The 13,812-nt window shown below is 41.5% G+C and overlaps 1 protein-coding gene across 5 annotated transcripts in view; it reads right to left on the reverse strand.

The window, feature by feature from the left end:
* Positions 1-13,812, reverse strand: part of KCNT2 (potassium sodium-activated channel subfamily T member 2) — a 286,784-nt gene that overhangs the window by 138,633 nt on the left and 134,339 nt on the right. For all 5 annotated transcript variants that reach the window (XM_084637878.1, XM_084637876.1, XM_084637877.1 and 2 more), the window contains exons 10-11: positions 5,244-5,424; positions 3,422-3,586 (exon numbers count right to left, since the gene is read on the reverse strand). In XM_084637878.1, coding sequence (XP_084494004.1) covers positions 3,422-3,586; positions 5,244-5,424 — 346 coding nt within the window. The remainder of the gene's footprint in view (positions 1-3,421; positions 3,587-5,243; positions 5,425-13,812) is intronic.

Consider the following 13,812-nt stretch of genomic DNA (forward strand, 5'->3'; position numbering starts at 1 on the left):
AGTGTTTGGCAGCCCAGAGATGGAGGAGACCCTGCAATGGCTGGTCAAGCAGCAGGAGAAGGTGCAAAAGTCAATGCAGAGTTTTCAGCAAGCCCACCACTGGAGAGACAGGCCTTGCTCACCTGGCAGGCAGAACAGCAGAAGAGCCTGCAGGACTTTATTTGGGAGCAGGCTGGCATCCAGCAGTAGCTCCTGCAGAAAGTGGTGAGTTCCACAGGAGGGGATGGCACTCAGGTGCCGGGCTTAGGACTATGTAAAATGGACCAGACAGATGACCCTGATGCTTTCCTAGGCAGCTTTGAGTGGGTAGCTGCGGGGGCTGGATACGACAGGGGAACTTGGGGCCCTGCGACTGGCTCCCTACCTAGCCGGCAAAGCCCAAGAGCCTACATAGCCCTAAGTGAAGAGCAAGCCAGGAATTATGAAGCGGTAAAGGCAGCCGTCCTGGATTGGGTAGGGCTGTCCTTGGAGAAGTACCGTCAGAAGTTCCGGTTGGTGAGGTGGATGGGGCAAAAGTTAATGGACTGGGCCACCTGCTGGCTGAGGCTGGACGCCCAGACAGTGAGGGATATTATGGAGGTGCTCATCCTAGAGCAGTTTTTATAGGGCCTTCCAGACAAAATAAAGGTGTGGGTGCGGAGACACCAACCAAATATAGTTGAGCCGGCTGTAAAGCTTACGGAGGAGTATGCGGAGGCGGACAGCCAAGCAAGGAAGTGGAGACTCGGAGAAGGCCCAGAGAACCTCCGCCCAGGAAGGCCCCAGAGAACAAACGGGAGGACACACTAGGGGCTCTCACAGGGTCCAGATCAGTTGTCTGCTGGCAGTGCGGATGATTGGGACACAAGAAGGGGGACTGCCGACCCATGGATTGTAGGTGGGCAAAGTTTTGTGGTTGGGCAGGGGCAGAAGCTGTCCACCATTCCAGTAATGGTGGGGAGGAAACCCCAGTGAGGCCTAGTGGACTTTGCCTCAGCCTGCTCTCTGGTACAAAGGAAGCTGGTGCAGCCGCACTGGTGGATTTCAAATGTGAAGATGGACATAGAATGCATCCACAGGGATAGGAGGCAAAACCTTATGGCCCAGGTGCCCCTTGAGGTTCAGGGCAGGTTTAAGTGGCAATGGGTCGGGGTAGTAAAGGGACCGCCTTATCTGGCGCTAGCGGGTACGGACTGAGACCGCTTCCCAGGAGGGAATGTGGGCAGAGGGAGAAAGCCCAAGAAAAGAAAAAACAAAAAAAGGGAGGTTCCCTGAGGATGCAGGCAGAAAACCCCTAGCCAACAGAGCCTGAGAAGGAAGTTATGGGTGAGACATTCACCCCCAGGTCCTTGACTGGAGAGCAAGGCCCAATGGAGGCCTTTATTAGCGGACCCCCCTCCCAGAGACCCAGGCCCCGTTGGACGAGCTTGGGGGACCAGAAGCCCTGAGTGTCTGGGAGAGGGTTGGGACTAACCCTGAACCCCTGACAGAAAGGAGTGGGGGAGAGAACAAGGGAACACCCAGGAGGCTCTGAATGATATGAGGACCTGTGGGTTTTGGTGGAGCTGTGGGGCCATCCACCCCACACACAATGTAGTTTCTGTGGTTGTGGGATGAAAGAACTCCACACGGCAAACCCTGTGATTGACTCAAAAGAGGGGGAAAAGACTGCACCGTAGGGTCGTCCCCCCCCCACCCGCCGCCCCAGTAGAGAAAGGAGAGGATACATAGGTGCAAATCTGGTGGTTGGAGAAGGGAGGGAGGTGTGTGACAGGGTGCTGGGCAAAGGGTTGCCTATTATGCCCTCTCACACCAGCTCCCATTTAGGGGAATAACCTGGCCCTAATTGGGAAAGCAGAGACAGCTATCACCTAATTAGCCTGGGGCTGTATAAAAGCTGCAGGGGAAGGAAGCCAAAGGGGGCACAGAAAGAAAGGAAAAAGGCAGGAGTGGAAGCAGGGAGGTAGTCCTTCCTTCCTTCCTTCCTTCCTTCCTTCCGATAGTGAGGGACCAACAATACATAGTGAAAAAAGGTGGTGGGAACAAGCCTGTGAATAAACGGCATCAGTGATTATTAACCCCAGGGTCTCAGTGTGACGTTATGGACCTAGCACAGGAAGGAGCCAAGGGGGGCCCTGCTGCACTTTGCTACAAGCAGGTCTAAAACAAACATAAGGAAGTACTTCACAGAATGCACAGTCAACTGTGGAACTCATTGCCAGGGGATGTTGTGAAGGCCAAAAATATAACATGGAAGAACAGGTCCATCAGTGGCTATTAGCCAAAATGGTCAGGTATACAATCCATGCTCTGAGTCTTCCCAAACCTCTGACTGCTGGAAGCTCAGACTGAACGACTGGGGATGAATCACTTGATAAATTGCTGTTCTCTTTGCTTCTTCTGAAGTATCTGGCACGGACAACTGTCAGAAGACAGGATATTGGGTTAGACAGACCTTTGGTTTGACCCAGTATGGCCATTTTGTTCTTAATTAGCCTGTGAATTTAGATCACAGTTTGGATTTTTTTTCTTGTTCTGTTATTGTTGAATGGTGCTATCAGGCTTTTAAGTTGAAAAGGTTACATTTTATTTTGCCCATTAATTAATGATGTAGAGCGCCATATGTGCTTTAGCAAAAGGTAGCAATGTATTTTTAGTAAATAGAAGTAGTCCATACTAAAACTCACAAAATATATTTTTAACAATTTGTCATAAGGGAACCAAAATTCTAATACATTTTACCCAGAAATTATTGTGAAGATTTAAAGAGATAAAGTGGGTGAGGTAGTATCTTTTTTTGGACCAACTTCTGTTGGTGAGAAAGACAAGCTTTCGAGCTTACACAGGGCTCTCCTTCAGATGTAATAAACGTTCACAGAGCAGATTAGGATATAGTCAGCCATATGAAAAAGACATTTATCTGTATTCCCTAATTCTCTTAATGCTTATGTTGAGAAACTCCTCACTTGTGAGCAATGTTGACTTTCAGGCTGTGTCCATTGCACTGTATCCAGTTCTGTCTTAACTGCAGCAATCATAATTGTTAAGTTTAAAAATGCTCTTTGAGTTCAGTGGATGAGGCCCCAGAACAGCAGAAAAACATGAAATGACCAATTTTTCTTTTCTTTTTATACATCATATTGGGTTAATCAAAGGGAATTTTCACCAAATTAGTTGGCTGTAAGATAACTGGTATAAATCAAAGTAATTAGACTCTGTGTGTGACAAGTATATTTCTATCTGTTTGATCCAATTTAGATCCATTTAAAATGAATGCATCCAGTACTTGATCTAAGCTACTTCTTGCAATTATACTTCCTTCAGTCAGTCAGTCATTCTTTAATTCAGACACACAAATTACAGACCATTTCTGAAGATTGGCTGCTTGCAGACAATGTCTAACTGAATTTCTTCTTATTTTACTCTTGTATTGTAAATATACCTGCAGTCTGGGATGAGCATAGAACTCATTTAAGAAATCCATAAGCAAGTCAATCTTCAGGGAGCTGACGCACAGTACCACATGTTTCTCTGTCTGAGCTCTGTGTCGACTGTAGTTACCCCCAGACTTCTGTCTCTCCATCCACAAATAAGCCAGCTGTTCAAACTGCAATATATTGTCAAGAGTGAATAAATACATATAAGCAGCTGTGCAATATAAGCATCTTTATCAGTATGAGTTAATTATATTTTATGCTTTAGTCCATCCACTCAATTAAAGACACACTTAGAACCCCCACCCTTTATCTTTTCTTTTCAAGAGCAGCAATTTACAACCAAGCAGATGGGATAGCACAATAATACATCAATATGGCCACTCTCAAGCATTCAAAAATCATAAACTTGAGTTAACTCATGAGATTATTTTTAAATGTATTTTTTTCTGGTATTTGAGCCTTTAGGGTTCATCTGTAATTTACATGACTCCAGGAAATGGGAGTGTAAGAAAAACACCAACGTATTACTTCTGTAGATGGAACAATGCCTCGGTTTCTCCCCAGAGATTTAAAAAAATCTAAAGATGGCAACACTTAATACAATGATGTCTGCATATTATCTCTTACTGTCTGATCTGCACCTTAAATATTGGCATCACTTAAACATATGGCTAATAGAAACATCATGTTCTGTCCCTGCTGCTCCTGGAGAACTACTGAGTATTTTTTGGTATTGACTACGACAGATGTTGAAGTGGACTTCAATAAGTGGCACTTTTCCCTCTACACCTTAATCAGCATCTCCTGGTTCACAATAAATTCTGCTTTGTGATCCTAATAAAGGGAAATCTAGGGATCAATATGATATGCAATGTATCTGGAATAATTAAATACATAAAAGCATTAATTCAATGAACTAATGTCCAAATGTTTTATATACAATTAGTACCACTAATACACCTTGCATATGCCATTTCACCTTTTAAGCTCCTTACAAGCTAGCTAATGTTCACAACAACCCAATGAGGCAGAGTGTTTTCTCATCCACATTCTACTGAGGCAGGGATGTTAAGTGTTTCAGTTGGAGCCATGATAAGAGCTTGCCCCCAGTCCTGTGCTCAGACCAGTACACAAAACCCTTCTCTCACTGCATGCCCACTAAAATGTAGCTGATAGTATATTAACTTGGTGTTAAAAAAAAAAAAAGGAAGATTCTGAGTTACCGCATGAGAGCGTAGAGCTCTTCTGTTCAGTCAGCCTGATGTAAGGTGCTTGAACCTTGCATAGATATATAAGGACAAGACGACTTTTTGCCTGAGTCACAAATCAAATCTGTCGTGTCCAATTAGTTCTGACCTAGTCGTACAAGAGGGGTTGAGGTGTCACTCTGAAGCAGAAAGAACTAGGGAGAAATACTAGGAAGAGCTAAGTGTCTGGAGAAAGCTTTGGCTGCTGATTGATTTTGCTGCTATTATTTAAGTTCACAATAAAGTAAATCCCTGCATGATGATAAATTTGGACAACACATGGTGTCTGTATGTTCTTTGGTGTATGATTGGAGCCAACAGCTTCTACAAGGATTTGAAAACTTGTTAGCCTCTATCATTTTAGCATATATAAACTATATACACATTTATTTTACAAACAGGAAGACAAATAAGAAAGCTCCAACTCTGTGCATAAAATGAAGAAGCATACATGATGGTGTACTTTTTTTTTATATTATATATACACAGTAAAGACAGTTGCAAGATATATTTCAAGATAATATACTCTTTCCCCCAAAACTTTGCCAACTCTTCCAAATGGAAAACAATCAGAGTTTACCTGTATGGGCAACACCACAAGGGCAACACAGATCATAATGACAACCAGCAGTTTTGAAGGCCAGATCTTGGGTGTAACATCCCCAAACCCCACAGTGGAAAATGTCACTATGCAGAAATAAAGGGAGTCAAAGAGAGTCAACTTGTTTCCTGCTCGCTCCAGATGCTGAATTCCGCAAATACTACATAAAAAAGAATGAATAAAGAAATGAAAAATAAAACTAGTACCCAGAATAAATCCAAAGTGTTATGAATCTTACTAGCATGGAGAATTATTTTCTGCAAATGCATATATTACTGAGCAAAGAAGAGAAAATGTTCAGGTTCAAAGCAAAAGTGAGTTTTTTTAAAAATGTTATTTAAATGTAATTTATTCATAATAAAGTTCTGTCATCTTGGAATAAGGATAAAATGATAGTGCTAGTGGTGTTAAGTTTTGATTAGTGGTTGGCAGCAAAAAGATAGTTGTGTTATAGATAACAGGATGTACTGATAATTTTTCCTTCTCATACCAGACCAAAATAAATAGCATATAGCTGCACCATTGCAATCTTCAGAGCTTTTTAAAACTATCTTTTTTGTTTTTGCAGAAACAATTAGTGACCAAGAACCTGTATATAATTTTATTACATTTGACATTCTTTATCTTGGATTATACCACTTTGGGTAGCAAGAGCTACTAATATAAGCTAGTGGAAATGTTGAATACTACATTTTTTTGGGAGCGGGTGGGGTTAGTTAGCTAATAGGTACAGATCAGGATAGCTTGTGACATTATCTTTTGTAGCCTAACAATATCTCATGCTAATTGGATGCTGCATGGAGAAAACATGGTCTGTTTTTGGTATAAATTGACTCCAAAACATGGGATCTCAGCTCTAACAGCTTAAAGGCTGTTCCCTGATTTCTTGGTGAGCAACTGGCATACTTCAGTTTTCAGTGCTAACTACACCCGCAAATTAAATGCCAACATGGCAATTGTCAAATCTGTGCTAGAGGCTCAGTTCACCCCTCAGTTAAACAGATACAGCTCTCCCCAATTACATGGTATTTCAGACATTAAGGACGTCCCTAGCACTTCCATTTAGATGTGTGTTGTCTTCCCCTCCCTTGCATGGTGGGGCTTGAGATTTGTAATGCCTCCCAACAATGTCATCATTCTGTTGAAATATAGTTTCCTCCTAAACTTTCTGTTCAATACTTAAAACAGTGTTTCAAACTTATCTCCTTGTCTTGGATTCTTCCTCTTTCTCCATTCCTCCTCTTTTCCCTTTCCCTCTGATTGCATTTCCTTATGTTCCCACTAATTCTGTCCCTTCCCCGTTTTCCAAACCCCTCCTCTTCCCCATTCCATTTCACTTGTTCTTGCTCTCATGGATCCTCCCTCCCTCCTCAGGGATGGAGTTAAAATGCTGGAGTTTTGGCATGTACATCATCTAAACCTATCTTGAATCCTAGTACTAAGCTTTGGGCTTCAATTATGTCTTGGGGCAATGAGTTCTGCAAGTTAATTATGCATTGTGTTTTTAAAAATATCAGTTTTAAATTTGTTGCCTTTCAATTTAATTCAGTATCCCCTTGCTCTTGTATTATAAGAATAAATAAATGGGGGCACATCTTACCTTTATAAAATGTATCTATAGATACAAAATTTAAAGCCAGATTCTACTTCCCTGACTCATGCTGAACAGTACCTGACTGAGTGGTCCAACTGAACTCAATAGGGCTACATGTGGAATAGGGTTCTATTAACTGTAAGTAAGAGTGGCTGAACCTGGTCCTTAGGGTTTGTTTGTTTCTCAGTTTACTTTCATATTGATTTGGGTGCCTTTAAAATGTCTGAAAGATTTCTACCGATTACGATGAGCTTTGCAAGTTCAAGGATAGGGATTATCTGTGAATTTAGCAGAATCCTTTAACCAGTGAAGCTCTTTAACTGCACCTGCTGTACAGTGCATCTCTGAGCTTGCATATTAGTGGTCGCATCCTCCTAGGAGGCTGTTGACTGTCTTTCTGTTTTAAAGGTAATTTCTAAATAATTCCATATTTCTCAGTCATAATTCTACTGTATATCAAAGATGATTTCTTGACATAGGGTATCTAATTGGCCACAACTGACCATTAAGAATTCCCAGATGAAAAAAACCAAACCTTTAATCATTAGGCAGGCCCTGTGTTTATAATAGTGTTAGCAGTTCTTCTTTTCTCCAGAAATAATTTACTAGTGGGCAGTCACATTTCCATAACATATGGATGAGATCCCCAGTTTCCTCTTCACTGTTCTAGCATTTGTAGTTTTCACACATCCCAAAATGTTCTGAAGATGATTTTTTGTTGGATAAGTTTCAACCTTCAGTCATTGGCTGAATTTGTATTCCTACACACTTTGTTCCATTTTTTTTCCACTGAGGTGGTAGTTCAGATCTTTCCTCCACACTCTCATTAGTTTGTCCCTTTTAAGTTTTAGCGATAGAAAAGAATTCTTGAAGAAGTACTTTTCTGTCTTTGTAATTGGTTCTGAAAATTTAATAAAGGGGACTGTGGAAATGCCATTCCAGTGAAGATGGACAGTTAACATTCCTACCTTAGATCAATTATAAGTTTTAATCCTAGACTCTGTTTTTCAGTCTATTTGGGTCAGGCTCCGTTTTTAGTGTTATTTTTAAATACTGGAGTATACACAGAGAGATCCATTCACAGAAATATGGGCTATTATAATGTTAAAATCATTGCTCCCTTACTTTCCATATGCCTTGGCATCCGCAGTGTGATGATTTCAAGCTCTTTGCTTTTAGCATTGGCCACTCCAAGGCTTTGCTGCCATTGAATGAAGTTCACCAGGTGCTGAGATCCTACACAACAGCTTGTGCATTTTTTAAGCCTGATAGTGGGGCTTGACCTTGGCCTCAGAGAGTGAAGCATCAGAAAGGCTGTGTGATTAGCACTTATACAGACCTAGTGGCCCAAAACTTACTATGTAGAGGTATACTAGAGCTATAGTTCTACTCCAGCCCATAGGCTGGAATGAATGTTTGTTGATGGGCTGTGTTGCAGCTCCACTGTAGTGAGCTATATATGCCATTCTGGTTCTGAAAGAGTTAATGGGAGGGGCAAATTAACCCTCCTAGTCACCCCGGAGGCTGGGCCAGGGTCAGTTAAGGGTGACACCTAGCTGAGGAGAAGCTGGCTGGTGATGATGATAAAGCCAGGAAACTGGGAGCAGAAGGAGACTGTAAGGAGAAAGGGAAAGAACTCTCCTGTCCCTCTGTTGGCACTAGCAAATGGAGTGACTTGGAGGATCAAGGAGGAAGTCCAGGGGAAAGTAGGCCCTTGTATCCTCTTCTGAGTAGGGAAGTCTGTCAGGAGAGACAAGGAGAAGCTCGTGGGGTAGAACAAACTCTGATGATAAACCCTGATAAAAGAGCAGGATTGGGACTTCTAGGGAGAGAGCCCTGGTAGGTGTCAGTGGAGAGCAAGCAGGGGAACTTAAGCATCAAAGGTTAATCCTAAAGAGGGTGGAAACTGGTTTCTTTGTACTTTTTGTGTAGGATTTTGTTGGGGGATTTCAAGGGAGAGCTCTGCTGACAGGCAACATTAAGAAGAAATCCAGCGTGGCAGCAGAAAGGGCCTCCTTCCTGTGGGTGCATATGATGAAGATGTGGGTGAGTACAAAGTTACAAAGCTCAGCACTCCTACAAAGCTACCAGCTCCTACAAAGTTACCAGCACTCCTTGCTATCTTCGAGATACCACCGACTTCCTGAGGAAACTACAATGCATTGGTGACCTTCCTGAAAACACCATCCTGGCCACCATAGATGTAGAAGCTCTTTACAGCAATATTCCACACAAGGATGAACTACAAGCTGTCAGGACAGTATCCCTGATGAGGCCACGGCACAACTGGTGGCTGAACTTTATAACTTTGTCCTCATCCACAACCATTTCAGATTTGGGGACAACTATACCTTCAAGTCAGCGGTACTGCTATGGGTATCCACATGGCCCCACAGTATGCCAACATTTTTATGGTTGACTTAGAGGAATGCTTCCTCAGCTCTCGTCCCCTAGCGCCCCTCCTCTACTTGCACTACATTGATGACATATTCATCATATGGACCAACGGGAAGGAGGCCCTTGAAGAATTCCACCTGGATTTCAACAGTTTCCCCCCACCATCAACCTCAGCCTGGACCAGTCCACACAAGAGATCCACTTCCTGGACCCTACAGTGCAAATAAGTGATGGTCACAAACACCACCCTATACCGGAAACCTACTGACCACTATTCTTACCTACATGCCTCCAGCTTCCATTCAGGAAACATCACACGATCCATTGTCTACAGCCAAGCCCTAAAATACAACCGCATTTGCTCCAATCCCTCAGACAAAGACAAACACCTACAGGATCTTTATCAAGCATTTTTAAAACTACAATACCCACCTGGGGAAGTGAGGAAATAGATTGAGAGAGCGAGATGGGTACCCAGAAATCACCTACTACAAGACAGGCCCAACAAGGAAAATAACAGAACACCACTGGCCATCATGGACAGCCCCCAGCTAAAACCTCTCCAGCACATCATCAACGATCTACAACCTATCCTGAAAAATGATCCCTCACTCTCAGATCTTGGGAGGCAGGCCAGTCCTTGCTTACAGACAGCCACCCAACCTGAAGCAAATATTCACCAGCAACTGCACAGCACACCACAGAAACACTAACCCAGGAACCAATCCCTGTAACAAACCCCATTGCCTTCTCTGTCCCCATATCTACTCTAGTGACACCATCAGAGGACTCAACCACATCAGGGGGCTCATTCACCTGCACATCTACTAATGTGATATTCCATCATGTGCCAGCAATGCCCCTCTGCCATGTACATTGGCCAAACCGGGGACACTACGTAAAAGAATAAATGGACACAAATCAGACATCAGGAATGGTAACAAAAGCCAGTAGGAGAACACTTCAATCTCCCTGGACGTTCAACAGATTTAAAAGTAGCCTTCAACAATGCGGTCATGCTGGAGATTCTTCAGCAGCTGGATCTCACACTCCAGAGCGCTCACTTCCTTGCTTGTTTCAGGACTGTCTGGGTCAAACTGGACCTGTTTAGCTGCAAGCTCTCTGCCATTGTCCACATCGTAGCACAAATACACACAACCAAAGGCAAAAGCCTTCAAAGTAGCCTTCAACAAAAAAAACGACTTCAAAGAGAAACGGCAGAGCTACAATGCATTTGCAAACTTAACATCATCAGTTTGGGCTTCAATAGGGACTGGGAGTGGCTGGCTCACTACAAAAGCAATTTTCCCTCGCTTGGTATTGACACCTCTTCATCAATTATTGGGAGTGGATCACATCCACCTTGACTGAATTGGCCTTATCACTGGTTCTGCACTTGTAAAGTAACTCCCTCTTCTTCATTTGCCAGTATAACTATGCCTGTATCTGTACTTTTCACTCCTTGCAGCTGAAAAAGTGGTTTACCACCCATGAAAGCTTATGCCCAAATAAATCTGTTAGTACTTAAAGAGTCCTCATTGTTTTTGTAGATACAGACTAACATGACTACCCCTCTGATACTACAACAGAAAGGTTGCTCGCAGCGTAGTACAGCTTACTTTCAATAGATGACTTTGTGGGTATATAACTGCCAACACAATGTATCTATTTCCTTACATATTTCTCCACCATGAATATTATCCTTTAGTTTTTCATCTAATACATCTGAATAAATACATCTCGTGCCATGTCCTTATCTAGTCAGGTTATTGTGGCTGGCTACACTTCTTGGAGGGCATAGTGGGAGCTAGTGGCTGACTATGATACCGAAATTTATAAGAGGCTTAATTACTCAGCTTTCCAAAAACTTACTTATATACCTTGCTGCTACCTGAGTGCTTTATGCAACTAATATTTCCAAAAAGTGTCCCATTTCTTTTTCTATATGATGTTATTAAGAATTGTTTAAGATAAAAAGGGATAATTTTCAGCTTGATTATCAGATCTGTGTTCTGCTTCCTTTTATACTTTAAACATAATACATCAAACTACATCTTCATAACGGTTTTTAACTTTTACCACTGAAAAAAATTAAAATGAACAGCAGCATCATAATACTCAGTTTTGTTGGTCCAAGACAAACAATAATGAATAAATCCTTAGCCAGGTCTACTGATCTTAACAGAACAATCATGAAGCAAAGGATTATTGAAACTCACAATACCTTACATTGGTTGAGAAAATGAGCAATAGTAGTGGCTGATTAGACAGAAAATTTCCAACTTAAATATGTCGGACCTGATTCCCCACTTTTGTATAGTAGTTTTATGTTTCTGTAAACTGTTTCAATGGAGTTACCAGTTTAAATTCTATTGAAATAAATAGCATGAAACCAGTTTCACAGAGGAGACTCAAGCTTTTAATTAGAAAACAAAGACAAAAGTCTCAATAAAAGAGATGTATACCAAAGAGAAAAGAATGCAAAGATATAAAGAACAGAACAAAGTACAGTTTAAACATCTACTATAATTTCAACCAAATAGGAAAAGTTAAAAATCACACCTGAATCTCTAAAGATTAGGAAAGATCAGTCATGTTTAGACACCATTTGAACTTTGGAGAGTTCAATGTCCTCATGTACTGGAACTTTTATCTACTTCCTGGGAACTGTTTGTGCTTATTTTTGTGTGCCACAGCCTTGTCAATCTTTTAAAAAGTACACACCTTGGAACTAGTATGAAACCCAATTAAAAAAAGATGAAAGTGGAGAACTGCCTAAAGGTATAAAAGAAAAGAATATAATACACATAGGAGTTGATGTCTAAGACATAAGAACTAATTTACCAGACTACAGCAGAAGAAATGGGAACAAGTTGATTCCGCCACATGACTTTAGTGAATGTGTCTGTGTTGGAATGTGGGTGGAAAAGGGAAGGGAGAGAAGATTGGTTCGGCTAAGGTTCCACCAGTCTTTTGCTTTGAAACAGCTATAGTAGCTCAAATCTTGGACTAGCCCTCTATGCGACGATCACCCCAGTTCAGTGGATCCCACAATGGTGTACAGTGACTTCTACGCTATTTATTCTCTTTGCAGACAGCACCAGGAGACTGGTCAAGGAAAAGGGAGGCTGAACAGTGACTGCCATTGGCAGCTGCCATAAATTAGAGTAGCCTTAAGGATGCTGTAGTTTACTGTCTGGGACAGGCTTCATATACCTGTCCAGTAAGAGAGCGCTAAGGTAGCTTAAAGCTGTTTTTACATGCATGCTTTTCCTGAGTTATGCTCTGAATTCCTCTGTGATAGCCTAGGAATTGGGGCCAATATTTTTAAACCTAGACCCTATATTTTGAGCTCACTAGCCTAATTCAGAACTACTGTCCTATTGCATCAACTCTGCATTGTTCATATCATTCTGCCATACATTGTGTACAGGAATAGATTACGTAAATATCTTGTGAAAAATAAAAAGCAGAATGTAGCAGATTTCCATCTAGTTTATGTAATATTCTTACCAAAAGGAATTTTGTAGTTGGTGAAACATCTTCCTGCAGAGCAGTTAAACTGTTCATGTAAAGATACTTAAAAGCTCAGTAGAATATGAAAAGTCAAGCTTAGTTTTTTGTCTGACTTCCACTAAAATTTGTGAGCATCCTGGAGATAGGAATCAATAACTGCTGAGGAGTAAAACAGTCCTCAGGGGGAAATCAGATTTAAACCATGCTGTTGCAAAAGAATGGGTGGAAAAGCTAATGACAGCAAGGACAATTTATATTAGATGTTTCAGATGGACTTATGTTGTCATTATTTATAATTAATTATTTTTTACAGTGCCACTTTGAGTGCATAGTCCTTGGCAGACAAAATCATTCAGGGGGCCCTGAATGATATACAATCTAAATAATGCAGCAAAGGATTACATTAAAAAATTAAGAATGGGGAAGAGGATACTGGAGGCCAAGAGTTACAACAAGAGCTGGTCAAATAATGAAAAAGAAATTGCAAATAAGTCAGCAAAAGCTATCATATTTCATCACAAATTATTTACAGGAAATAATTCAACCAGCTCTACATCAGTAAAAGTCTTACACTAATTGCTCCCATGTGTCTTGCTAATAGTAATGCCACCCATTTTGCAGAGATGTGATAACTATATTGTGCATCTTGAATACCTCAGATTCCTCTCCTCACTAACCTTTCTCCTCCCAAGACTTATTTTAACATTCTAAATATGTATCTGGATGTGGGCAGTTGCAAGAATTTCCCAGACAGTGGGACAGACACCCTCCCTCTGCATGTTGTGTGTTACACTAATTACCAGCCCAAAATGCTTAGAAAGGAAACCTTTAACATGGAACAGCTAACCAACAAACCCACAGAACTGTGAAGAAGACCTTTTATCATCATATTGTCAGGTATCCATTTAGAAGTAAATAAAACACAATATAGTCTCAGCTAACTTGATGATAAACCTTATGCTGCTGCTGAGAACCCACAACTTCTTGGATGCTTAAGGATAGGCATCTATATGTTGGCATTTGTTTTTATAATGATTCCCC

This window comes from Lepidochelys olivacea, assembly GCF_965140295.1.
Source record: "Lepidochelys olivacea isolate rLepOli2 genome assembly, chromosome: 8".
NCBI lineage: Eukaryota > Metazoa > Chordata > Testudines > Cheloniidae > Lepidochelys > Lepidochelys olivacea.